This window comes from Alternaria hordeiaustralica (genome assembly GCF_023758085.1).
Source record: "Alternaria hordeiaustralica strain BMP 2776 chromosome Unknown scaffold_34, whole genome shotgun sequence".
NCBI lineage: Eukaryota > Fungi > Ascomycota > Dothideomycetes > Pleosporales > Pleosporaceae > Alternaria > Alternaria hordeiaustralica.
In genome coordinates, this window is record NW_026056806.1 from 118,080 (window position 1) to 143,099 (window position 25,020).

A 25,020-nucleotide genomic window follows, 5' to 3' on the forward strand; every position below is an offset into this window, starting at 1 on the left:
GTATTTGGTTTATACCGTTTTACTACGCGCCCGTCCGCCTGACTACCGTCCTCCACCTGCGCAAATCCCCTTCCACCACCACCTCCTCCTCCCACACATCAACCACAACTAAATACCACATCGCCAAACAAGAAGACCTCTACCAAGTCGACCAATGGATACGCTTCGTCGCGCCAGGCGCCTGGATGTTGATCTGGCTCTGGCAGGCTTGGGCTACGGTGTTTTGCGTCGCGGGCACTGTGCTGCTTTGGCCGGTGACGTGGATGGAGGAGAATTGGGGGTGGGGTGAGGGGGTGGGTATGCAGAGTGGGACAGGGCTTGTCAAGGGGTTCAGGATTACGGGGAAGGGGGGAAAGGAGGGGGAGGTTAGGGTAGATAGGTTGGGAGAGGAAGAGGTGCTGAAGAGGACGGAGTTGAGGGGGAGAATTGTGGGGTGAGATGGACGGGGAGGGGAGGGTGTGGCGTGGACGGTTGAAGGGTTGCTTGATGGGTAGTGACTTGGGTGGATGGCATGGAGTATAATGGATAGTGCGAGACTTAAGACCAGGCCATATGGATCTAGCGTTACGTTTTTGGGACGAACATTAGGCAAGCATATCTATCCCATTACTACTGTCCCCATTTGTAACGTTGGACATTACTATTTCCACGGAGAGGCAAGAGAGATTTTGGATCCAAGCCAACCCCTCCGCCGCTGGGCCATGACTCATGTTTGAGAGGGTTGAAGTTCGTGGAGAGCGACAAGAACGTGCTTCAATATACGATCCAGAACGCTCGCGATGGAAGAAAGGTGGAAACGATATGACGATTGTCGCGTCATGATACTCCGCAGAAGGCGCTAAACGCACCACGTGAACACCCGTTTTCCTCCACGCGTCGCGTCGCCCAACCCACCTCCACCAAACTACAATGCACAACACCAACGAAACACGAGATTTCCACCACCCATACACGCCCTACGACATCCAAAATGAGTTCATGGGCGCTGTCTACACATGTCTGGAAGAAGGCAAAGTCGGCATCTTCGAGTCGCCGACCGGAACCGGCAAATCGCTGAGCTTGATATGTGGCTCCATGACTTGGCTACGCGACCATAAGCGACGGACGTTCGAAGAAGGGTTCGCAGTAGATGCAGCGAACGCAGCGAATAGTGGGGAGCCTTCGTGGATCGTTGAACATGCTCAGAAGCAGCGGAAGCAGGAGGCGCTGAGGCGTAAACAGGATCTGAATGAGCGTATTGCTAAGATTAAAGCGAAAGAGAAGCGTGCGAAGGAACGGTATGAGAGCGGCGAGCCTAAGTACAAGAGACAGAAGACTGCAGCGGGGGATATCGGGAATGACGATGAAGCTCAGTTCGCTTTGGATGATTACGAAAGCGACGAGGAGTATCACAAACGAGCAAGAGCCGGCGCGTTCGATGAGTCTGGTCTGTCGGCAGAAACCCAGGCTTTGATGGCATCACTCGGGTACAGCGCCGATGCATCGAAAGATGACGACGGAGAGGCGCCCGACGAGACGAAAATATTCTTCTGCTCGCGAACACACTCTCAGTTGACGCAATTCTCGAGCGAGCTGGGGCGTGTGAAGATGCCGCCCGCTATTGCCCCAGACAGCGATGAGAGCAGCGGTGGCATGGAGACGCTTGTAGAAGATGTGAAGCACCTCACTCTTGGATCCAGGAAGAATCTCTGCATCAACAGTAAAGTCAACAAGCTCGGTAGCGCTACGGCCATCAACGAACGATGTCTGGAGCTACAGCAAAACAGCAAAACCGAAAGCCGGTGTCCGCATATGCCGACCAAGGAAAGCGAGCCGTTGGTCAATGACTTTCGCGACCATGCGCTTGCGAAGATTAGGGATATTGAGGATTTGGGGGTGTTGGGTAGGAAACTGGGTGTGTGTCCATACTACGCTTCTAGACCAGCTACCAAGTACTGCGAGGTGAGTCCGCTATTCATTCCTGCGATGTGTTCATGCACTAACAGGCTCAGATCGTAACGCTACCCTACCCGCTACTCCTCCAGCGCACAGCACGTGAAGCGCTTGGCCTCTCCCTCAAAGACCACATCGTCATCATCGACGAAGCGCATAACTTGATGGACGCCATCGCAGGCATCTATTCCGTATCCGTGACCCTCGACCAAGTACAACAAGCGCGTGCCCAACTCACAGCCTACCTCCAGAAGTTCCGGAACAAGCTCAAAGGGAAGAACCGCGTGTATGTTGCCCAGACAGTCCGCATCTTGGACTCTATCATCGCGTATCTGCAGTCCATCGATGCCAACGCGAAAGCGGCAGACGGCTTGGCAGACATGGCTGCGATCATGTCTGGGAAAGGCGTTGATCAGATCAATATTTACAAGCTTAACACGTATCTCCAGGAAAGCAGACTGGCGCGCAAAGTCGACGGATACACCGTCTTCGCCGAACAAGCGGAGAGTGGAAGCGCTCAGAAGCCAAGCGTGAAGTCAGTCAAGAATAGCCCGCGACATACTGTACCAGTTCTGATGCACGTACAAGCCTTCCTCCTGTCATTGATGAACCCATCCAGTGAAGGCCGCTTCTTCTACGCGAAGGATGAAGCCTCAGGCACAACGTTACGATACATGCTGCTGGACCCAACCTACCACTTCAAAGACATTGTCGAAGAAGCCAGGGCAGTCGTACTAGCCGGCGGCACCATGTCACCAATGAGCGACTACGAGCAGCATCTGCTATCGTACCTGGATCCCTCAAAGATCATGACACTATCCTGCGGCCACGTCATTCCGCCCGCGAACCTCCTCGCTGCACCCATCGTCCGAGGCACAAGCGGCGCTGACTTCGATTTCACCTTCGAGAACCGCAACAAAGAAAAGACGATGATCGATCTCGGCACCGCCATCTTGACATTCGCGCAACACATCCCCGATGGCGTAGTCGTCTTCTTCCCCAGCTACTCCTTCCTCGACGCTTGCATCGTCGCGTGGAAGCGCATCAAGCCCTTGCCTTCAGCATCCACATCCACATCCACGTTCTGGGACAGCTTCACCCAAACGAAGCCCGTCTTCCTTGAGCAGCGCAGCCAGCAACAACCGTCTCAGTCTAACCAACCCCCACCATCCAAAGAAGCAACCGCAGACTCCGTCCTCACAGCCTACAGCGCAGCAATCGCATCAGGAAAAGGCCGCGGCGCCCTCCTCTTCGCTGTAATCGGCGGCACCCTCTCCGAAGGCATCAATTTCAGCGATGCACTTGGCCGCGGTGTCGTTGTTGTTGGTCTCCCGTTTCCTAACCCACACTCTGCGGAGTGGAAGGCGAAGATGCAGTATATCTCCGCTAAAACACAAGCGAAAAGCGGCGGTGGTGGTGGTGGTGATGGCAAGGCTGCTGCGCGCGAGTTCTACGAAAACGTCTGTATGCGCGCGGTTAATCAGTGTGTGGGCAGGGCGATTCGTCATAAAGGTGATTATGCGGCGATTCTGATGTTGGATAGACGGTATGGAAGCAAGCGCATTCAAGACAAGCTGCCGAAGTGGATTCGGGGAAGTTTGACGGGCGGGTTGGGGGTGCGGGATGTTGGGGGGAGGTTGGATGGGTTCTTTAAGGGTAGATTTTGAGGGTATACCGCGCGACGTTGGTGTGTCGGATTTGGGGGGAAAGCGCGACAAGCTTGGAATGTTAGCAACGTGCCGCTCCTCGCTGTCCAAAGCCGTTCTTGAAGCCTCCTGCAGGAGCGCTCTCCCAACCCGCTGGGCGGATCCTCAGCTCTTTCGCGCACTTTGCAATCATAGACGAAGAAGACTTCTGGGCCTCGTACCAAGACTTGCTTGATGGGTTCTTTGCCGGTAAGACTTCAGGGTATACTGCGCGGCTTTGCTGGGATGATACGAAGATGACTGATCATCGTACGCGTGCTTTGGTATCTTCGAGGTTCCGTGGTGGAGCGGTGTATGACAGCCTTGTGGCGGTCAGAGTAGAGCTTATATAAGTATACGCCGTTGTTTACGCTAAGGATGTAGTGTACATTGATATACCCCGGGTGTCTACCTCGAGCTCTACACCGTGTACAACAAACTTTCGCCATCGCAAAACATGCCAAAAAGCGGTCTGACCCAATATCGTATTCTCTTCTGCGTTTCGCATTGTGGAAGACTCTGGGAGAGTTGAAGCGGCATCACCGGGTGTAAGCCCGGAGATGTCCCCGGATTCTAATTCGTCTTAGTACGGACTAACACAGGTATGCTTACACCTCGTCTCCTTGTAAGGTAGATTATAGACTCTCTGAATGAGGCCCTTGCTCCACGTCCGTTGATCCTATTGGCGGATAGCTAGTCGTGCACTGTCGCGGAGGTGTTGTGTTAGTCCGGTGAGGCGGACGTACACGAATGTGTAAAGTCATCGATAAACTTTACACCGGACTAACTTCCCTCCCTTATTACTATACAAAGATGTATGCTCACCAAACACGAGCGATGTGTATATAAGACCCGACCTGACCATCTCTTTAAACTCATCGAACAGATCCAGCATCTCCATCCACCAGCATCACAACTTCTTACGCTCCGCAAAATCGCAACACTTGCCTTTCCTCCCAACCAAAACCACAAGGTAACAATGCCCCGCCTCCTCCCTCCTCCTCCCTCCTCCTCCCTCCTCGCACCACTAACTCCAGCCAGCCTAAAATGCGTTTCCTCCCTCTCGCCCTGCTCACCACAACCACGCTCGCCTGTTACCAAACCTCCAAGTGCTCCGCCCCCAACGACCCCGACATCGCCGTTCAATCCAACGGGCACAACGACCCCGAGCACAACCAAGCGCAATTCACCGTCGCTTTCAAAGACGGGAAGTATGGGCCTGACACGTTCGCCGGCATGGTGAACCATCTCAGGTGTGATGTGGTTGTGAAGATCAAGAGTCCGGCAGCGAATGATGCGTTGCAGTGCTGGATTGTGCCGCCGGGGGAGCAGTGTAATTTGGATGTTAGTATTGCGGGGATTTGGTGGAGACAGAGTTGTACTTCGTAGGCTGGGGACGGGAGGGCTGAAGGGGTGGATACGGGAGTTGGTAGAAATCGAATGCAGAATGCTTCCAAGATTATCTAAGCTCATTGTCCTTGTGTTATGTGTTCCTGCTTAATTCAGCCGCGGACAGTGGCCCAACGGTCGCGTGAGGTCTGGCCTTGGAACGAGTTCAAACTTACACTCACCCAGCCTGCTACATGCTTTACTCAGCCATGCCATCTTGTCCAACGAATGATTTGTTCATAAGCTTTGCAGAAAGCGAGTCGAGGCAGGTGCGGCTGTTTTCAGTTTGTATCTCCCTTCAAACGATAATGTGTGACCAAGGCTCGTTGTATCCGACCATGACTTTTTGTGGATCGGTTGGCTTCTTTCTCATAGCCATCGGGTTGACCAGTTCCTCTTCTTCAGCCTACCTTAAGAGGGCAACACTCTACCGACAGAAGGATCGCAAATAGTTATGTCGAACTGTCAGCTATTATTGGCGGCGAGAGTCATTAAGGTGGGTTAGTTCCCAGAGCCAGCCACAGAACGGGACATCGATAATGAGACAAAATTTGGAAAGAAACTGTCGCGCGTTCTGTAATAAGCAAAGGACCATTTTGTTGTAACAGCCTTCTGGGCAGATGCGGAGTGGAGGTTTGCAAGGCACAGTGGGTAAACCGGATTGGTGTTACAAGATTACTTTACGGGCTATGAATTTAGTACAGCGGAACCTACCTATGAATTTGGTGCAGCGGGGATGAATTTGGTGCAGCGGAGCCTGGCGTACTGGGTCAGACCAGCCTGATGTATACCTGGCAATCGCGAATGCGCGAAGGACATTGGACTACGCGACGAGATCTCGCATCCAGCCCCAGGCGGGGATCTGCAAGCCGCCCAGTACAGCTTTCAAAGCCGGAGCGTTATTGTGCGCATCAGCTATGGTGTAAGCAACCGGTGTGCTCAGCCACAAAACCTGAAGCACAAAGCCGCCCAATCATCTCTCCCTGTCAAGTTTCGTGGAGCTCCACACTGTCATCATGCCCCAGCGACAGGAACACACGTTCCAGTATCATGCCGCGTGCTCTGTACACATGTAGTACCGAAGCAATCCAGGCGTAATCTTCGGCAGACCTCTAGCCTAACCCCTCGAACGAATGCAGCCTCCGTTTCACCCCGGATTAACCGATTCACGACTGTCCAGACCGATGACTGGTGATTGGTACGGGTCTCGCTTATCTAACTGAGGGAATCCTGAAGTATGCAGGCGCGGCTGGGTTTTTGTATGTTGACCCAATAGAAGACCTAACTGTTCGAAAGGTGCAGGCCTGACTTACATAGGCATTCCGCCTTGGCCGATCCACTTATACATAATAACTGGATCGGCCAAGGCGGAAAGGTGACCACGAGTGGTGCCCCACCCGTCAGAATAGTGCCCATAAGGTCGTATAACTTTTACAGAGTGTTCGGTTCTTGGATGCCGTCCGCCTTTCGCAGGAGTTAACATGCGCAGTATAAATGCACCATGAAAGCCGTTCAGCAGGTACCAGTACGTGTTCAGAAAGCCAAAATTTCTCTTTTCTAATCACTCTGCGCTGTACTCGAACGCTGGACTAGCTGTATGAGATCCATCTTCGTCTGATTATACATATCCTCCGAGCCAAGGGGTTTCGATCGCGCAACAGTCAACCGTCGCTTGCTAGCTTCTGACCGCTGTCAAGAATCTGGTCACATTATGGTGACCAACAGTAATGTTTCCCCTCCAATCGGTCCTTGTTTGCACACTGACCGATCTAAATAGACACCATATCGCGCGACACATCTCGTACAACCTCTCAGTGGTCGAAAGAAGCCATCTTTACTCTTCTCAGTCTCTTCCTCACCGTAGTGATCGCCGTTGTTGGGTTCGTGTTCCGATACCACATACGAACAGATACACTAGCGTATCGGAATCCTACGCAACATAGGAGTGCAGAAGCGGGTAAGACATACGATGAACGCCGTACATATGGCCGATACTGAAATTGACCAGATGAAGAGAGTCGAATGGGACAGTCGCAGCAGAACTCCTGCTGGGTCGAACTGGCTGAAGCTCGGCGTCATCAGCAACGAACGTATACTTCGGTCTCGAAGCTGCGAAGAGGGCCTAGGTCGTCGCGATCCTCCGGGGAGTGGTAAAAGTGTCAAGACAAAGGTCAATAGGAGACCGGAATGTGGTTCCTACGTCTCTCGGAGTGCACATAGGGCCGGACTGGCTACTAGAGGTGTTGGAAGCGATCGTGGCGCGGCGTCAAATGTTGTTAAAGCGGAAGATAGCGGAGTCGGAGAGATAGTTGGAGCTACTAGATGGTTGAAGCTAATAGCTCTAAGTAGATAAAGAACAATGGAGTCCTAGAGAAGTAAAGAGCTTTGCGCTACTACTCTTAAACTGCCGGGAGATGATGATCAGGCTCCTACGGCCACGTTCGCTTTCGCTTGTCAGCGAGCATTGAACTGGCGTAGCGGGAAAATGAAGATAATGTTGCTTATCTTTGATGGTGATACTAATCAATTCAAAGATCGCGGTAACACTCATCCGAGTTGGGCCGGGTTTGAGGATTGTAGGTGTAATGGCGATCGGGTCAGTTGCGTGAACGGCATATCCCCATCACCCACGTGCCCTCGCGTCGCGCTAACCCAATGTGACAACCCGGCCCAAGCTCTTCTCTTCCCCACAAGCATGTGCCGACGGCCCCTCGACGCGTCGTCACCAGCCCAATGGCCCCCGATGTAGCCTCCATGACCTCGACGCCCTCCACGCCTGCCTTGAAGCCATCGCAGAAACCCCCGTCCGGCCCCAACGTCCTCGAAGTCGTCTTCGGCTCGCTGCTCATCCAGCCGTGGTACCCGTCTTTCTACCCGGAAGAGCTTGTAGGCCGACGCGTAGAGCGGCTCTATGTGTGCCAATGGTGCTTCAAGTATAGCAAAGAGTTGGTGGGTTTTATTGGGCATCTGGTAAGCTTTCGGACGGATATGCGCTGCGTGTGAGGGTTGGATTGGGAAGCTGATAAGTGGCAGAAAGCATGTCCTCTGCGCAATACACCACCGCCGGGCGTGAATGTCTACACGAAAGATAACTACTCGCTATACGAGATCGACGGCGAGAAGCACAAGCTCTACGCACAGAACCTTTCGCTCTTCGCGAAGCTCTTCCTCGATACCAAGTCCGTCTTCTACGACGTAACGACATTCCTATACTACCTCCTCGTCGCGCACAACCCCACACCGGAGATACCGAATACCAGTTTCGGCGACGATGCAGCGGCGAGTGGAGTCGGTGCGCAAGGGCAAGTCGTGGGCTTCTTCAGCAAAGAGAAGATGAGCTGGGACAACAACAATCTCGCATGCATCCTGGTGTTTCCGCCGTGGCAGAAACAGGGACTGGGGCAGATACTCATGGGCGCGAGCTATGAGATGAGTAGACGAGAGGAGAGGCTGGGTGGGCCTGAGAAACGTAGGTTGATGTTGTATCAGCGCATGGTACCTCTGCTAACACTACTACTACTACAGCGCTGTCGGATCTCGGTCGCATCGCATACATACATTACTGGTCGCAAACGCTCGCTCGGACGATCTTGGCGTGCCCTTCCAAGAAAATACTTACAGTGCAAGATCTGCGCGAGAAGACGTACATTGTGCCCGAGGATATCATTGCGACACTACAGGCTATGGACGTGCTGGAGCAGAAGAAGAAAGGAGGTGCCGACGCTGTCATTAATAAAGCGAGAGTAAGGGCTTGGGCAGATGCACACAAGGTGGACTTGAAGGCAATTCCGGTCGACCCCGATGCTTTTGTTGCGAGGGAAGTGAGCCGAAGTGTGAGCGAGGAGTCGTGAGGCTTGTAGACGAAATAGACGATGTAGATGCAGAAGTGTGAGATACCCAGAATCTATTAGTTTGATTGAGCTCGAAAAGCCAAGAGAGGGGCATCTTCGTATTGTTATTTGGGACGGCCAGGTGAATAGGAATATCATAGTTATTCTCTCGTACCCGGTATCGATCACCCGCCGGTCTCATATATGCCACCTCTACCTTCCCTGGAATGTCGACTTCTCATTCAGCCGTCGGCGCACATCACACTCGGTAGTCTGCCACTCTTTTCCTCGCTATCAGAAGTATTTAGTCTCATAGTTGTCCTACCATATATCCAGCATAGCAATAAGTCCGATACTATGGATGCATGGGTAAAACTTCTAAGAATAAGATTTGTCGATCAAGATCAACGGTATACGCGTCACATTTTCGTGGCGTCGAAGTCTCCCCTGCTCTTGGCTACCATGCTTGCATATACCACTATGGTAGATCAATCGTGTTACTACTGAACTTTATCGTAAGTTCAGCTCCTGTCAGGCAGTCAAAACCGCGGGGGTTGTTTCAACATAAGCGATTATATAGTCTGGATCTAGATGAGCATATTCGACGAGATGGACGTGGAGGAGAGCCGAGTGTTCATGTGTGGAAAAAGGCATGTTTGGCATGTCGAAGACGTGAGTGGCAAGGAATTAGTTACACCACTGTTTCCCTCCTAAAGTCGATATCGTGTCTATGCTCTTACGTTGACAGAATTTGGACATAGCAATTCTGAACCTAGCATGTCTACCCAAAGAGGCGACATGGACATACCTGGAGGCCTTTCTTTGGGGATCGCCATCAGCAGCTGCGCATCGATTCACACACAACATGCATCAAAAGTACCAGACGAAGCCTTCGACCCATAGCTATTTTTGTTGTCGTAACTCTGCTACATCGTCGTAAAATCGACATACCGTCGAAACGCCAAAGACGTCATGCATGAGTTCGTCGGTCTCCGAATCTACTCGCCTTGACAAGTTGAAACTTGGCGTGGAGTAAAGCCTGACTTCTAGAATCCCAAGCACAAGCCTGATCTTTGCTAGGATCCCTAGCACGGGGAAGAGTCAAGATACGAAACGCGAGAGCGAGCAAGTGGAGTGAACCAGATGGCAGAACTGTACGTTGCTCACCTCGACAATCCTGGTTCGGGGTTGCAGTAGCTCGTTGACGTGGCAGTGAGTGAGCAGCGGAAGACCATGGTCTCGTTAACGGATTGACGAACCGCGCCGGGACAATAGAAAAGTTGCTTCACCACTGGACAGAGTTTGGCATGCGATAGCATCACCACGATGCGGGTCGACAGATTAGACAGACTGTAGAAGCGTGGAGGAAGAGAGGGCACGCGGTGATGGGGGGCCCACATAGTGGGGTATTCGATCGCTTGACGGGCTCAACGGGACGTCATTGGGTACACGCGCGGCACTTCCGGTGCACACCCGGTCAGCTCTGCCAACGTTAACTCGCATGCATGCGCAAGGCGGTGACTGACTGGCTGCACAATATTCCTCGTGTGTCGTTGCTTCTTCCAGTTCAACATGCGTTCTCCCTTTGTCTCCTCCCCCCATTCCAAACTATACCCGCATCGCCCGTGATTATGGCGCACACCAGGATACAGATTCAGCAGGCCTTGAGGCGTACCACGACATCCACACGATTTGCGAGCCTTGTGCCGTTCAGCCTCTAGAGTCGTACAACGTGTGCTTGTAATCGCTTCAGCATGCAAGGAATCGCGAATCGCACGGAAACGTCACGCATTGTCTATATTCATCTTTTTTTCCCGCACACCCCATCACCTACACTCCCCCGCACCACGCCATCGCACCCCCCAGTACCAGATCTTATTGACGCAAGCGCCACCGCTCTGCTTACACAGCTGGACCCTGTAAACAATACGTAGCATGGTGGGTAGACAATATAAACACGCTCTTTGCCTCTCTCTCTCTCTCTCTCTGCCCTGAACTACCATATTGCTTTTGGAAACTGACGTAGATACTTCCGATACTTAGTCGGATCATACAGCAGCAGCAGCAGCCTTTGAGGGCGCAGCTTCACCTCCCCGACAGCGCAGTCCACGCACAGGCAATCCGAAATACCACTACGACGGCCTCCATGACATAGGCACGAGTTCAGCTACTAGCGCACCACACACTAGACGTCGTCCATCACGCACCAGTTCGGGCACCAAGGGTACTCCACCTTCGGCCTCACCGTCACGCGGAGACGACCATGACGAGAGCGAGCAGAGATCTAAACAGCCTCGCAACACTTTGAAGAAGCTGCTAAGACGCGACTCACATCATACCGACACTACTGGATCGAGTTCACAGGCCAAACAGGAAGAGTTAGATGAGGAGGGCAGTAACGTCGGCTACATGCCCCGGCTCGGTCAAATAAGAGAAAGCAAGAGCAAGGTCAGCACACGCTCAAGACGACGAGGGAGCTCTGCCGTTGGTACTCCGGTCGATCCGCGGGTTCTGCGCCGCAGGCATACTGGCGACGACGCCGCGAAACGCTCACACGCACGTGGTAAACACAGCTCTCTGCAACGGCATGCGGGGAATATGGCCAACATGTCTGATCCCTCTCTGGTCTCGAGTGTGACGCAACAGTCAGATGCGTCGGGTGACAGTAACTCTACAGTAATGCAGAGACCGTACGGCGGTTATAGCCAAGTCGCCGAGTACCAAGAGTCTGAAGAAAGCCAGAGTCCGCCCGCACCCACGGCGATGCAAAGCATCACATTCAACAACATGGACGCTGCCCAAGCGGGAGTGTTTCAGTTTCTGCAATCTGAAGACACGCCTGGAAGTCCTACGCCTACGGATCTTCAGGCTATGCCTCCATCGACTATTGCCTCGTCATCGTCATCCTCGTCAGGTGACACTCAGCATGACGATGGTCGATCATCTGTGGCAGCAGACTCACAGCATCCTGACTCCGCCATGACTTCACCAGCCTCCACGCGGCGGTCCCTCCAGACATCATCACACCAACCCAACCAGGACTATCGGTCGTTCAAGAAGCCGTTGTACGCCAGTAGCTTTGTGCATGGCCCTGGAGATGACGTCGAAGCCAACCAAGAAGAGGGCAGTGAAGAGGAGAGTGAAAGTGGGTCAGAGAGCGATGAGGAAGTTAATCAAGGAAACCAGATGCCCAACAAACAGCCGGCAGTAACAACCCCTCCTCGAGCTCCGTCGGCGACGTCTCATCAGAGTGATCCGCACGCCAGACGTCTCAAGCAGCAGGAACGCGAACTTGCTAGCCACATCTTCCAGAGACCACAGCCGTACGGAGACTACCAATATGGCGCAGAGCAACACCCCTACGGCTACCCACCGATGCCGATGTACAACCAGCAAGGCTATTCTGGTGCATCTCCGGCTCCAGTGCCTGCGGCAATCAGCTCCCCACCAGCATGGGCACCTATGCCTTCATTCCCAGCTCCGCTAGCCATAGGATATGCGCCTCATCAGTCCCCGGAAGCAGTGCATGCGCATCCACTATCGATACGGCCACCTGACGGCCAGCTCCAGCACGTGCCGTCACCTTTCACCCCACATCCAGGGCAGCCGCCACTTTATCAACAGCACGCGCCACTGCCCAACCAGACCCGACAAACGGTGGTGGGATATGAACTCCTCGCCAACGAGCTTAGCGGATCGACTCAGCCCAGCTCTCACGGCCGCAAGAATCTCGTGCCCATGTACCGAAAGTTTGAGCATCTAAACCACCGCGTCTTGTTACATCTCCAAGACGAAACGTGCGAACTCGAAGAAGAGCTGCGTCACCTAGACGAATGCATAGCCCAGATGTCGCCTCGAGATGCGTCAGGGTACGCGTACCCTGCGTCGCGGCGGGGTGACGCACGCTACGGAAGTGAAATGCACTTCAAGAGGACCGAACTCCTGGGGCGCATCTACCAGAAGCTAGAGCAATACAGTAAGTTGTGGCTAAGCCGGAAGCAACGAGTCGGAACGCCATGTCAACATGGGGATCGTCGCTGCTACCGATCAAGAGTGTTCCGCTGACTCGGTACAGACAGGGCTTTATCTTCGTTTAGCAAGCTCTCCAAAAGTCTCGATCCCGCGTCTGCGGAGGATATCACAGCCTATCGCGAGTGGATGGATGAGCATGACCCGATTAATGAGGAGGAATCCCAATTTCTCGAGGAAGACGCCGACCTAGTGACTCTTCCGCGGAAAGTTCCTTCTTCCTCCTCATCTTCTTCTTCTCCTCCCAGCACGGCAGCTCCGGCTGCCGGCCAAGATCAGTCAGCAATATGGTTTCCACTAACGCTGGTACTACCCCTCATGGCGTTTGCGATAGTCCCCAGCTTGCTTGGACGGCTCCTCGTTATCGTGCTTATCGTTGGTGCGGAGCTAAAGATGGTCACGTCGACCCCTCAGCTCAGGAATATGCTGTCTACGCGTGAGTGGGCTGCGGCAGCTTCAGTGTAAGTCCTCTCTCTCTTTCTCAAATTCCCGCCCGCGATGCAATATCGCAACGTCTGCACCGTGACGTCTACATGCTCAAACGGGCAAGACGGGCGCGTGGGGCGAAGAAACTCTCACCCCGTTCGGAAATTTCCAGGACATGCTTTCGGACGGAAACATGTCAGAAACGTCTTTTTACCCACGCATTATCCGGTGCCTTGGCCGGTTCCTGAGGCGCGCGCGCGCGGGTTTGCCTGCAGTTGGTGAGAGATGACGAGGCTAACGCAAGCAGCTATTTCGGGGTGAATGTGCTCCTCGCAGCCGTGGTGCGCTGACGGGCGGGCTGAATAGTCGCTTGACTCGCAAGGGCACATGCAGGCGCGCGTGCATGCGAGGTGGAGGAGTTTGGCGGCCACGGCGCCATGATCGCCCATGGTTTTCGCGGGCGCACGGGCCTATTTGCAAGCGGAGCAGCTGCGCAAGGCGCGTCAAGGTGTCCAGGTACCGTATGCTTCCCGCACAGCGAGTCTGACCGAGGAGATGGGCATGCAAAGTGTGGAGTCTTCGGTTTTTCGGTTTCCCGTTTTTTCTCGTTATTACTGCAGTTTTTTTTTCATGGTCTTCTTCTGGCGTCGCGTACTGTACGAGATGGATGTGTGTAAAGTGCTGTACTATATGGTTCGCAGGCGTTCACTCTATTGTCCGGCACGGCGCGGCGCATAGTCATGGGAAAGAGGGTGTGAGGTGTGCATGCAGCGCAGCTCACTAGAGATATTGGAGTTCCGCTCCATTGGCGCTCACCTTGGCCCCAATATTTTTCTTCGGGTCTTTTTGCTTTGTGGTCATCTAATGGTAAACTGTAAACTGTAAACGGTAAACGAGGCCCGGATATGCTGTCTCCCGCCAGCCAGTAGCGGCTACCAAAGTACTCTATCCAAAGCATGTGACATGAGTCGCCAGGACTCGCAGGATCAGTTCAATCTCCAGTTCTGAAGGAAGCGACGCGGAGCGGGGCAATGGCGTGATGAAATGCTGCAGGTGATGGACAGGCGGCGGGAATGTGACGGAGTCATTTATAGACCACTGTGCAAGCAAGTGCAAGTACGGTTTGGGCAGTTGTTCCGCGGCGATCAAAAGTCTTGTGGCGCATTGTATTGGTATGGCGGTATTTGATCACCGCGGTCGGCGCTAGGACGACATGGCTATCAGCGATGTTGGAGCATTACATTGCGATAGTCGTCGTTGTGCAGCACTGTGCGCCACGTATGTTTCGAAACTATTCTGCAGCGGGCGGACAAATGGTAGAGATCATCGGACCGAGATGAGATGGTGATGGGTTGATCGACGCGGAGGACAATGTTGTATGTACAGTACGGGTCAGTATCTATGCAGAGTAATCATGTCTGGTAGGATCATGTCTAGTAGGAGTCGATGGCGGCGGGTCGGACTTTGCGATGGCATGCCCTTGTCCATCGACGACGGGCGGACTGCATGCTGGGCTGGGCAATTTTCCTAGTACACTTGTGCGGGCAGTAAGGCAGGTTAGTGCTTTGGCCACCTCCACATCTCGTGCAGCCCGCCGCCACAGGCGTTGCTAAGGTGCTAAGCTGTCGGCAGCGAAGGCCTCCGGTAGCTGCACAAGTCGACGGGTTATTCACGCGGGTGGATGGACTAAAGGTCGGGGATATTCAAATGTTGACCATGTGATGAGATGCAGGCTCCAAGTCAATGTAGAGAGCGTCGGGCTTGACGTGTGCTAGTCGGGCTTAGCCAGGAACCAGCTTGGTCGGTTGGGCGCGGACCACGTTGCTGCTTCAGGCACGTCGAGGTGGACGTTCAGGGGCAGGCGAGCAGCTGACGACGGTTTCGCACCCATGCCGACTCCATGGCCTTGCTATCTGGCGCGCGAGTCTGGTGGGTGGCCGTTTGCCCCTGCCTCGTTTGACGTCCCACCTGCGGCCTCCACATGCTTGGCCCTCTCCACTCTGCAAGACACTGAAACACCCATTCAGACCACTCCATACTACTCCCAGGTAGACACTTTCACTCTCCCCTCTAGGAGTACTCAGACTCTCACCTCCCGCCTGCACCAAGTATCCCCACCCCCGCCGTTGCTGTCACCGTCGCTGCACTGTCGCTGTCGCTCCTGCCATCTGCATCTGAAGCGGAAGTCGCGCCATCTGGAATGTCGCAGCCTGCCCATTGTCTCCCACCACTCACCGTCTGAGCTACCCCTCGCCCTCGTCGCGACTCCCGGTGACTGAGGCACCCCCTAGATTAATCCAACCAACACCCACGCTGCCTGCACACCACGGCCCTGCGCTGCACGCTGCACCACCCGTCGACCTCTCGCTGGACGGGCCCTCCCGCTGCAATTCCCCCGTCGTAGTCGCTGCAATCCCCGTCGCCGTCGCTGATTGACCCAACCCGCCCGACCGCGACCGCGCACACAAAGAAACAAAGTCTCCGTCTCCGCCCTGCCCGTCGCCCTCGCCGCGACACCCCCGACCCGCCATGGCCGTCTCTATGCTGCATGCTCCCTCGCGCGCCTCGACGTCGTCCTCGTCGTCGTTTGTCCCCGTCTCGCGCCAGAACACAATGTCGTCGCACGATGGCTCGCGCTCGGTGCGCCAGTCGAAGCGCTACTCCGTCACAGCCCTGTACCTGTCCATGTCCGCCAAAGACAAGGAGCTCGAGATTGAAGATGACCTGGCCCGAGGTACGCCGCCATTCATTCGCAATATACTACAATAAACTAACCCTCGCAGCCCAGAAGATACTCCGCGAACTCAAGGCCAAGATCTCGTCGCAGTCCAAGAAGAACTTCGTCCTGGAAAAGGATGTGCGCTATCTCGACTCGCGGATAGCCCTGCTGATCCAGAACCGCATGGCATTGGAAGAGGTGCGCTCAACGCTGCACACGCCCCGCGCCTGTACTGACTCTCCTGCAGCAGAATGAAGTCGCCGACCACCTGGGAGACGGCCTCGAACTCCAGGAAGGCTTCTTTCCCAACGACGAGAAGACGCAGAAGTACGGCAACCTGCTCTTCCTCCTCCAATCCGAGCCACGCCATATTGCCCATCTGTGTCGACTCGTCTCCATGGCCGAGATTGATGCCCTACTGCAGACTGTCATGTTCACAATCTACGGAAACCAGTATGAGAGCCGCGAAGAGCACTTGCTCTTGACCATGTTCCAGGTAGGTTGCGCCTCCAGCTTTGCGCATCACAGCTAACCTCGCTCAGTCTGTACTCACGTATCAATTCGACAACACCCCAGACTACAGCTCGCTCCTGCGTGCCAACACACCCGTCTCGCGCATGATGACCACATACACCCGCCGAGGACCCGGTCAGAGCTACCTCAAGGTCGTCTTGCAGGACAGCATCAACTCGCTCATTGAGCTGAAGGACCTCGATCTTGAGATTAACCCGCTCAAGGTATACGAGAAGATGGTCACTGAGCTTGAGATCCAAGGAACTCTTCCCGCGAACCTGCCCAAGGGCGTTACCGCAGAGCAGGCTGCCGAGAACGAGACGGTACAGAACATCATCACACCGCGAGTCAACATGCTCATGGAGATTGCCAACAACTTCCTCACAACCATCATCAAAGGCCTCGAGGAGACGCCATACGGCATCCGATAGATATGCAAGCAGATTCGAAGTCTGTCGAGACGAAAGTACCCTGATGCCCAGGACCAGACCATTTGCACTCTCATCGGAGGCTTCTTCTTCCTGCGCTTCATCAACCCCGCCATCGTCACCCCAAGATCGTACATGCTCATCGATGTGCTGCCAGCAGAGAACCCCAAGCGGACACTAACGTATATCGCCAAGATGCTGCAGAATCTCGCAAACAAGCCATCGTATGCCAAGGAGCCCTACATGGTCAAGCTGCAGCCATTCATCCACCAGAACAAGGAGCGAATCAATAAGTTCTTGTTGGACCTGTGCGAGGTACAGGACTTTTACGATACTCTCGAGATGGACAACTACGTTGCTCTGTCTAAGAAGGATCTAGAGCTGTCCATCACGTTGAACGAAGTGTATGCGACGCACTCGCTCTTGGAGCGACATGCAGCTGAACTGGTAAGCAATCACACATCCATGCGCGTTGCCGTACTAACAAAACCAGGCCAAAGAAGACAGTTCGCATCTAGGCGTCATTCTCAACGAGCTCGGCTCCGCTCCAGCACAGCTTCCCCGAAAAGAGAACAGAGCCATCAATCTCCCGCTATTCAGCAAATGGGAAACGCCGCTTGACGATCTGACCGCAGCGCTCGACATTACGCAGGAAGAGATCTTCTTCATGGAAGCCAAGTCGACATTCGTCATGATCCTTCGTTCGCTTCCTTCCAACACTTCCATCACGCGACGGCCATTGCGCCTCGACAGGATTGCGGAAGCAGCTGCCACGACCAAGAACGACTCTGTCATGGTCAAGAAGGGTATCCGTAGCATGGAGCTGCTCAGCCAACTGCAGGATCTTGGCGTGATTGACAAGGAAGACGGCTTCTCGTTACTCCGCGACGAAGTCGAACAAGAGCTGGTGCACTTGGGCTCCATGAAGGAAAAGGTCATCGAAGAGACACGGAAGCTCGAGGAAGTGTTCCGCACCATCCGCGATCACAATGGCTTCCTGGTCAGCCAGCTTGACACGTACAAGTCGTACCTCCACAACGTCCGAAGTCAATCTGAAGGCAAGACAAGGAAACAGCAAAAACACCAAGTCCTCGGACCCTACAAATTCACCCACCAGCAGCTCGAGCGAGAAGGCGTGATCCAGAAGAGCAATGTCCCGGAGAATAGGAGAGCCAACATTTACTTCAACTTCACAAGCCCGCTACCCGGCACCTTTGTCATCTCGCTCCACTACAAAGGGCGGAATCGCGGTCTTCTCGAGCTCGACCTCAAGCTCGACGATCTACTGGAGATGCAAAAGGACAACCAAGAAGATCTGGACCTCGAATATGTCCAGTTCAACGTGACCAAGGTCCTGGTCCTCCTCAACAAGCGATTTGCACGTAAGAAGGGATGGTAGATTCGTCTCCTCCCTGCGCGCGACATTGCGTACACAACGTCACGAAAAAGATACGATACCCCCGATTATTACTACGTCTTTCCTGCTGTTTGACGCCCCGACACCATCTACCTACACTCATTTCCCGATTCCTTTCTATTACTACTACCCAACAACAACGCGGAACATAAAAACCCGTCTCTACGAATCATCTAGTCATCAGCCCGGAGTACAGGCGTATATTGGGCGCATCTCCTATATTTTCGAGGATACCCCCCACCCCCGGTGAAAGGACTGGTTTGGGCTGCTGCTGAGGATCACGGTGGACATGTCTGATTCCGTTTTTTCGCAGTTTACTTCCTTTTTGGTGGTTGTTCTGCTGCGATGGTTTTGTTTTGTTTTTGGTTTCTAGCGCGCTCTGTTTATTATGGAGGTTATGCCAGTCCTTTTTGTTGTTCATGTGCTTTTGCTTTTTTAACCTTTTCAAAGTCTCTCGCTACTAATTACGAGTTCATCGGCAGGTATCCGAAGTTCCTACCTCGCTGCTGTTTTGATTGGCAGTTTTTTACAGAGTCCTTCTTGCGAGCGAAACACACGAGCGATATCCACAGTTGGTTTTGTACGATATATAGGAAACGCGTATGCGAGTATATGCGAGGGTGTTTTTGGAAGCAATCTGCGCGGTTGCCGACTGATGCAGAGTGGGCTGGTTGTGTGGTTTATGCTTGTCCCTTCCAATGGAATTGAGCGTTTGTAGCTCGTCATTTTGATACTTCTACATGTGTGGTTTTCGTGTATGTGATGTACGTGATGTACGCGAAGTGATGTTGACAAGACTATCCACCTTGATGAACAGCTCAGTGGTGAGTGCATGGATATGCATGCGTTGTTTTCGATGCGCACGTCAGGTACGGACCGACAGGGCGATAACGCCTCCCTCGTCGCTACGTCACCTGTCTCGCCCACTGTACCCGGATGACCTGATTCTCCCCCACATATTCGCAATCGCAATCGCGGCTCTGGCATGTGCAATCCGATGATAGCCAGAATGATGAATGCAGTCAATCTCTCCAGCGGAAAATGCACCGGATGTTGTCGGCTTCAATACTCCATACCCTCATCCATCAAGATAGATAAGCAGATAGATAACAGCTACACTTCCCCTACACTTCCTCTACAGTACCTAAGTACCTAATGCATGCATCATGCTCCATGCACCCACGCAACACACCCGTGGCCGCCTCATGCACACGCAAGACGCAAGACGCAAGCAAGACACCAAGGTGCGTGGGTGCCAGGCCAGGTGCGGAGTGGGTGCCTGTCACACGTGCCCCACGCCGATACAGCGAGGCGTGAGCGGAATCCATTAATGTAGGCAGCCAGCCAATCACAGCGCTACACACCTTACGTCCGCGCCTGGAGATCGGCTAAGAGTCCGGGGTCTGCGGTGGAGCTGCGAGGTTAGGGTTGGAGGGAGGAGTCAGGCAGACGCGATGCGGACTTGGACTGGGCGGCGGTGCGGGCTATACCGCGGACGGGTTGGGGTTGGCATGTCCGAGGCGTATGACTGTTACTCCTCGTTGTCGTTGTTCTTCCTCTCTTCTTCTTGTTCTCTGGTCTTTCGGGGAATTGCATGTTTGATTTATAACGGCTGTTCTGCTGGTCTGGTCTTCTTGGTCCTTGGTCCTTATCTCCATTACCTATCTACCGCTACATCTATCTACCCAGCTCTCCAGCGATCTATCCCACCATGTCGTCATCCTCAACCGCCATCGCGATACCAAAGCGTAAGGGCAAGGGCCCTGCGTCTTCTTCTCACCACCACCACCACCACTCCTCCTCCTCGTCATCCTCGTTCGCGGCGTCCACGCCTTCGACACCGAATACCTACAACTACAACTACAACTTCACGCCATCTTCGAACCGCTTCTCGTATGGTAGTGCGGGCGGTAGTGGTAGTTATGGCTCCACACCCTCTTCGTCGTCTAGTAGCCCGCAGAGCGGCACAAGCAGTATGCGGCGCCGGGAGAGCCTGATGAGCGAAACGTTTTCGCGGCAGGAACATACTGTTATTAATGTGGGAGAGGAGGAGGGGGAGGGTGCGCTGAGGCTGATTACGTGTGTCAAGGCTAGTCAGGGGTTTGATTGGAATATGGGTATGTTGTTCTCCCTCTTCTCTCGTCTTCTTTTAGCGGTAGAATGTAGAGGGTTTGGTGGCGGGGCTGGACGATGGGTTATATGGTTATGGGTATGTGGATTTGGGCTAATGACGGTGTGTGCGACAGAGATGTTCCTCCCTTCCTACGTCGACTACCACTTCGATGATCTTGAGCGACGACAGGATCCTGTGAAGGATATTATTGTTACGGATGAGGAGGTTAGGAATATGTTCCCGTCATAGAAGATTGGCTGGGTGGTGCGGAGTACATGTGGAGAGATGCGTGGGCATGATACAAGCGCCGGGTTCTTGGTTAATGGATGTGCATATGCTTTGGCATTTTATGGATTACGCGGTATTGAGGTTATGTTTATATGGGTTGGGATAGGCGTTTGGTATGGAATCATGGGCGTTTGGGTTGAGGGCTGTATATCATGAGAATGGACTGGATGGGTTACGGCGTTGCGGGATGCGGTTACTCACTGCTCTTGGGGTTTAGGGATTATCCATAAGGATGTATCTCAAATCAAACAATTCACAGTTAACGATACATTATCCTACATCCGACTGTATCGACTGCGTTGTTCGAGTGCTCATCGCAGCTTCTAGGGATGCAGGCAGCCCCACACCTCGGCCCCGATAAGGCAGGCTGATAAGCCGACGAAGACGCGCGCGGTCCACGTTCCGCGTTCGCAAACGAGAACCATAACAAAGTCGACCACCACAACGACGACCCGCATTCCACGACTCAACACACTGCTACTACCCAGAACAGTTACAACAACACCTCTGCGCAGACCGTTCATCTAACTACAAGAGCACACCCGACCCACAACCCCCCACCACAGCGCGCCCGCGCAACAACAGCCCTCACATATTACCACGCCTGCCATACCACCGCAAAATGGACACCTCCCACCGCAAAATCGAACTCCAATCCCCCTCGGACCTCACCTTCCTCACATCGCAAATCCGCACCGCCGCGCGCCAGAAACTCGACTTGCACCTCCCTCCCGTGCCCTCCAGCGCTACAAACGGCGATGCGCCAGACGAACTGCGGCGCTCGGTTGAAGACCTCGTTGAGATATTTGTTGCGAAAGTACTGCAGGGGATAAGGCAGAATGTTAGCATCAATGGGATTGATGTTGTGGAGAGTGGGGATGGGGAGGGGATGGATGGGGCTGTGAATGGACATGGGGGAGGAGGAGGTGGTGGTGGAGGAGGAGAAGGGGAGTCCATGGTGGAAACAGTCGAATACGAACCTTTCGACGATAAACTGCGGAGTCAGTTATCTGCTACAGTAGCGAAACGCGATGCGCTCATTGCGAAAATCAGTCAGCAACGGAGGACAACGCCGAAAGTTGCGGCGGAGACGTGGATTAAGGGGTTTGAAGAGGAGGAGAGGGTGTGGGCGGCGCTGCAGGAGAGTATGGCGGAGAATGCTGCTGCTGCTGGGAATGGGGATGGGGATGTGGCTGGGGTGGAGGCACTGCAGAGACAAGAGGAGGTAGAGAGGAATTGGGAGAGGGCGGTGACGGGATTGCAGAGGTTGAACAAGGGGTTGCCAGAGACGAGGGCGAGGTTGGAGAGGGCGGGGGATGTGGTGGGGTACTTGGGGGGTGGGAATGGGAAGAAGTGAGTGATGTTTTGGGAGAGGTCAGCTATGGGCGTTTTTCTTTCCTGGAGTATATGGACTGGTTGGGAATCGGCAGGTTATGGGATACCCACGCGTATTGCTATTGCAGATATCGCTTCGCCGGGATACTAGGTTACTTGCTGCTTGTGTGAATATGAGATGTATAGCACAAGAGTCGTTTTTGAAAGGAAGGCGTGTTATGCAAGTATCTTGTACGTGGCCAAAGGCGTCTTTTGTTCTGAAATTAATGACCACCCCAATGTGACTTTTGAGATGGTCTCATCATCTACGTGCCACCCGTCATCACATTTGTCACCAGTCCGAAGATGCCAACATCGTCTATCAAATTAGTTGGTTACACCAACCCATCATCAACACTGCACACAATGCTAGTTGGCGAGATCACAGTTTTAAACCATGTTGATAGCATCGTAGGACTAACGCGATCTCACGGCCCTTCTCGTCGGTGCTGACCACGCCTATCAACCCTGCGCTCAACTTGACCACACCACCTGCCACTTTGTCGCATTCTGTTCAATCGAACAAGTTGTTTGAGCTTCGCGCTTTCAAACCCCTAGTCTACAATCACATGTGGGAACCTTCCTCGGCAACATTCGGCGCGTCAAGCTTGCAAAAGCCATACGTCATGGCGTCAACGCCGACTTCCGTTGGTCGACCCGCAAGCACCCGGCGAGTGGGTGGGTGTCGATAAATAAAACTTTGGTTTTGGTAAACACTGTTTTCGTTCAATATCCAGGAATCGCGAATGGAAATTTGGCAATCAAGACTGAAAGATGCTGTCGCCGACTCGAATGTCGCTGTTACCGGGTGGTGTTAGGGAACTGGTGTCTGCGCCTACGATGAGATCGCGCACGGCATCGCTATGTCGAACAGGAGCCTTGATAAGCGCAAAGTATGGGAAGAGCTTGGAACAAAAGAGGATGATTACGATTGAGCAATTGGATAAGAGGAGAGATAGTACGTTGTTCTCCTTGCTGAGCTCACCTCTGGTACAAGACCCCAGCTACTAACAACCCCATCCCAGACCGCGAGCGCGTAGTCATCCTAGGATCCGGCTGGGCGGGCTTTACAGTCGCCCGCAGTCTCGACTCCTCTAAATTCCAAACGCTCGTCGTATCGCCACGATCCTACTTTGCTTTCACACCTCTCCTTGCCTCCACCGCAGTCGGTACCTTGGAATTCAGGACCGCGCTCGAACCCGTGCGCAGCCGGCGAACGAAAGTGGATTTCTTCCAGGGATGGGCCGACGATGTCGATTTCAAGAACAGGACGATTACGATTGAAGAGGCGGTTGACGATCCGAAACAAGGTGTTGCGCTGACTACGGATCGACATGCTGGAGAGACAGCGGAAGAGAGGGAGGCGGAGAAGAAGAAGGAAGCGAAAGTAGGGAAGCTTTTTGATGTCGAGTACGACAAGTTGATTGTGACGGTGGGGTGTTATAGTCAGACATTCGGCACGCCGGGTGTGAAAGAACACGCCTTCTTTCTCAAAGACGTAGGCGATGCGCGCAGGATCCGGAATCGCATCTTAGCATGCTTTGAAGGCGCCGCGCTGCCCACCACCTCCATCGAAATGAAGAAGCAGCTCCTCAACTTCGCTGTTGTGGGCGGTGGACCCACTGGCATCGAATTCAGCGCGGAGTTGCACGACCTGATCAACGAGGATATGAAGAAACTGTACCCCGAACTCGTTCAGTACCACAAGATTACTGTTTACGATGTCGCGGAGAAGGTACTTCCGATGTTCGACCAGAAACTTGCGGGGTACGCGATGCAGAAGTTCAAACGCAAGGGAATCGATATAAAAACAAGTCACCATGTCGAAGAGTTGAGGCCGGGGGCGCCGGCGGAAAGGAGCTTTTCGGATGATGTGGATGACTATCATCTGTATACGCTCAAGGTGAAAGAGGAGGGCGAGATTGGCGTGGGCATGTGTGTATGGAGTAAGTATCCCTTCTCTTTCCTTCTTCTCACATCACCCACTCTCCATTCAGACGCACTCGAGAACGACACTAACCCCACACCCCAGGCACAGGACTAATGCAAAACCCCTTTGTCGACCACGCCCTCTCTTCCGTCCGCGAAGCGCCAACCGACCTCTACCTCCCATCAAGCTCCTCCTCTTCCTCTCCACCATCTACCCAACCCACCACTCCAGGCAAAGACGTAAAATGGATAGTAAAGAAAGACTCTAAATCCGGCTCCATCATAACAGACGACCACCTCCGCGTCAAACTCATCCCCTCCACCCCAGCCAGCACCTCGGAAACAGCGCAATCCTCCGCACAAGAAGCAGTCCACCCCTCCGTCTTCGCCCTCGGCGACTGCGGAATAATCGAATCAACAACCTACCCAGCAACCGCCCAAGTCGCCTCTCAAAAAGCTTTCTGGTTGGCAAAACGCCTCAACGACGGTTCCTTGTCCACTCCACCATCCCCCTCCTCCCCCTCCAAAGGCTTCACATACCGCGACCTCGGAACACTAGCTTACATCGGGAACTGGAATGCGTTGTTCCAGGGAGGCGGGAAATGGGGTGGCAGACTACAGGGCTATGTGGCGTGGATTATTTGGCGGGGAGCGTATTTGACAAGGACGGTGAGTTGGCGGAATAAGGTCTTAGTGCCGGTTTATTGGGTGGTTAATTGGGTTTTTGGGAGGGATGTGAGTAGGTTTTAGGGGCGAAGTGCATGGCTTAGGATGGAGGGGGGTATGGTGGCAGCATGTAATGTGTACTATCCAGGCTTTCGTTCGGGTAGTTAAGAGATGTGGAAATGAAATCAGTCTTTGTTCTGCAACTTCCATAGAAAGATATGTAGTCATATCACGATGCCCATCACATGTCTGGTCGAACAAAGCTGGCAGTTGATACTTTCA

At 53.6% G+C, this 25,020-nt stretch overlaps 7 protein-coding genes across 7 annotated transcripts; all 7 read left to right on the plus strand.

Moving 5' to 3' along the window:
- Nucleotides 1-909: 909 nt before the first annotated feature.
- On the plus strand, nucleotides 910-3,534 carry J4E84_009946 (uncharacterized protein; the record flags this gene model as incomplete). The annotated part of the gene is made up of 3 exons (XM_049392505.1): nucleotides 910-1,941; nucleotides 1,992-3,396; nucleotides 3,476-3,534. 3 exons carry the CDS (start codon nucleotides 910-912, stop codon nucleotides 3,532-3,534), a joined length of 2,496 nt encoding a protein of 831 aa, XP_049239735.1.
- A 4,205-nt stretch (nucleotides 3,535-7,739) lies between these two features.
- Nucleotides 7,740-8,857, plus strand: J4E84_009947 (uncharacterized protein; the record flags this gene model as incomplete). Its single annotated transcript, XM_049392506.1, has 3 exons — nucleotides 7,740-7,976; nucleotides 8,040-8,475; nucleotides 8,532-8,857. 3 exons carry the CDS (start codon nucleotides 7,740-7,742, stop codon nucleotides 8,855-8,857), a joined length of 999 nt encoding a protein of 332 aa, XP_049239736.1.
- A 2,388-nt stretch (nucleotides 8,858-11,245) lies between these two features.
- Nucleotides 11,246-12,901, plus strand: J4E84_009948 (uncharacterized protein; the record flags this gene model as incomplete). The annotated part of the gene is made up of 1 exon (XM_049392507.1): nucleotides 11,246-12,901. One exon carries the CDS (start codon nucleotides 11,246-11,248, stop codon nucleotides 12,899-12,901), a length of 1,656 nt encoding a protein of 551 aa, XP_049239737.1.
- A 2,919-nt stretch (nucleotides 12,902-15,820) lies between these two features.
- J4E84_009949 (uncharacterized protein) lies at nucleotides 15,821-16,954 on the plus strand (the record flags this gene model as incomplete). Its single annotated transcript, XM_049392508.1, has 4 exons — nucleotides 15,821-16,025; nucleotides 16,075-16,208; nucleotides 16,258-16,506; nucleotides 16,553-16,954. The coding sequence occupies 4 exons, from the start codon at nucleotides 15,821-15,823 to the stop codon at nucleotides 16,952-16,954; spliced, it is 990 nt and encodes a 329-aa protein (XP_049239738.1).
- A 132-nt stretch (nucleotides 16,955-17,086) lies between these two features.
- Nucleotides 17,087-18,350, plus strand: J4E84_009950 (uncharacterized protein; the record flags this gene model as incomplete). The annotated part of the gene is made up of 2 exons (XM_049392509.1): nucleotides 17,087-17,398; nucleotides 17,445-18,350. 2 exons carry the CDS (start codon nucleotides 17,087-17,089, stop codon nucleotides 18,348-18,350), a joined length of 1,218 nt encoding a protein of 405 aa, XP_049239739.1.
- Nucleotides 18,351-21,391: 3,041 nt separating this feature from the next.
- J4E84_009951 (uncharacterized protein) lies at nucleotides 21,392-22,126 on the plus strand (the record flags this gene model as incomplete). The annotated part of the gene is made up of 1 exon (XM_049392510.1): nucleotides 21,392-22,126. One exon carries the CDS (start codon nucleotides 21,392-21,394, stop codon nucleotides 22,124-22,126), a length of 735 nt encoding a protein of 244 aa, XP_049239740.1.
- Nucleotides 22,127-22,769: 643 nt separating this feature from the next.
- Nucleotides 22,770-24,950, plus strand: J4E84_009952 (uncharacterized protein; the record flags this gene model as incomplete). The annotated part of the gene is made up of 5 exons (XM_049392511.1): nucleotides 22,770-22,774; nucleotides 23,094-23,101; nucleotides 23,169-24,089; nucleotides 24,176-24,741; nucleotides 24,903-24,950. 5 exons carry the CDS (start codon nucleotides 22,770-22,772, stop codon nucleotides 24,948-24,950), a joined length of 1,548 nt encoding a protein of 515 aa, XP_049239741.1.
- Between the last annotated feature and the right edge of the window lie 70 nt (nucleotides 24,951-25,020).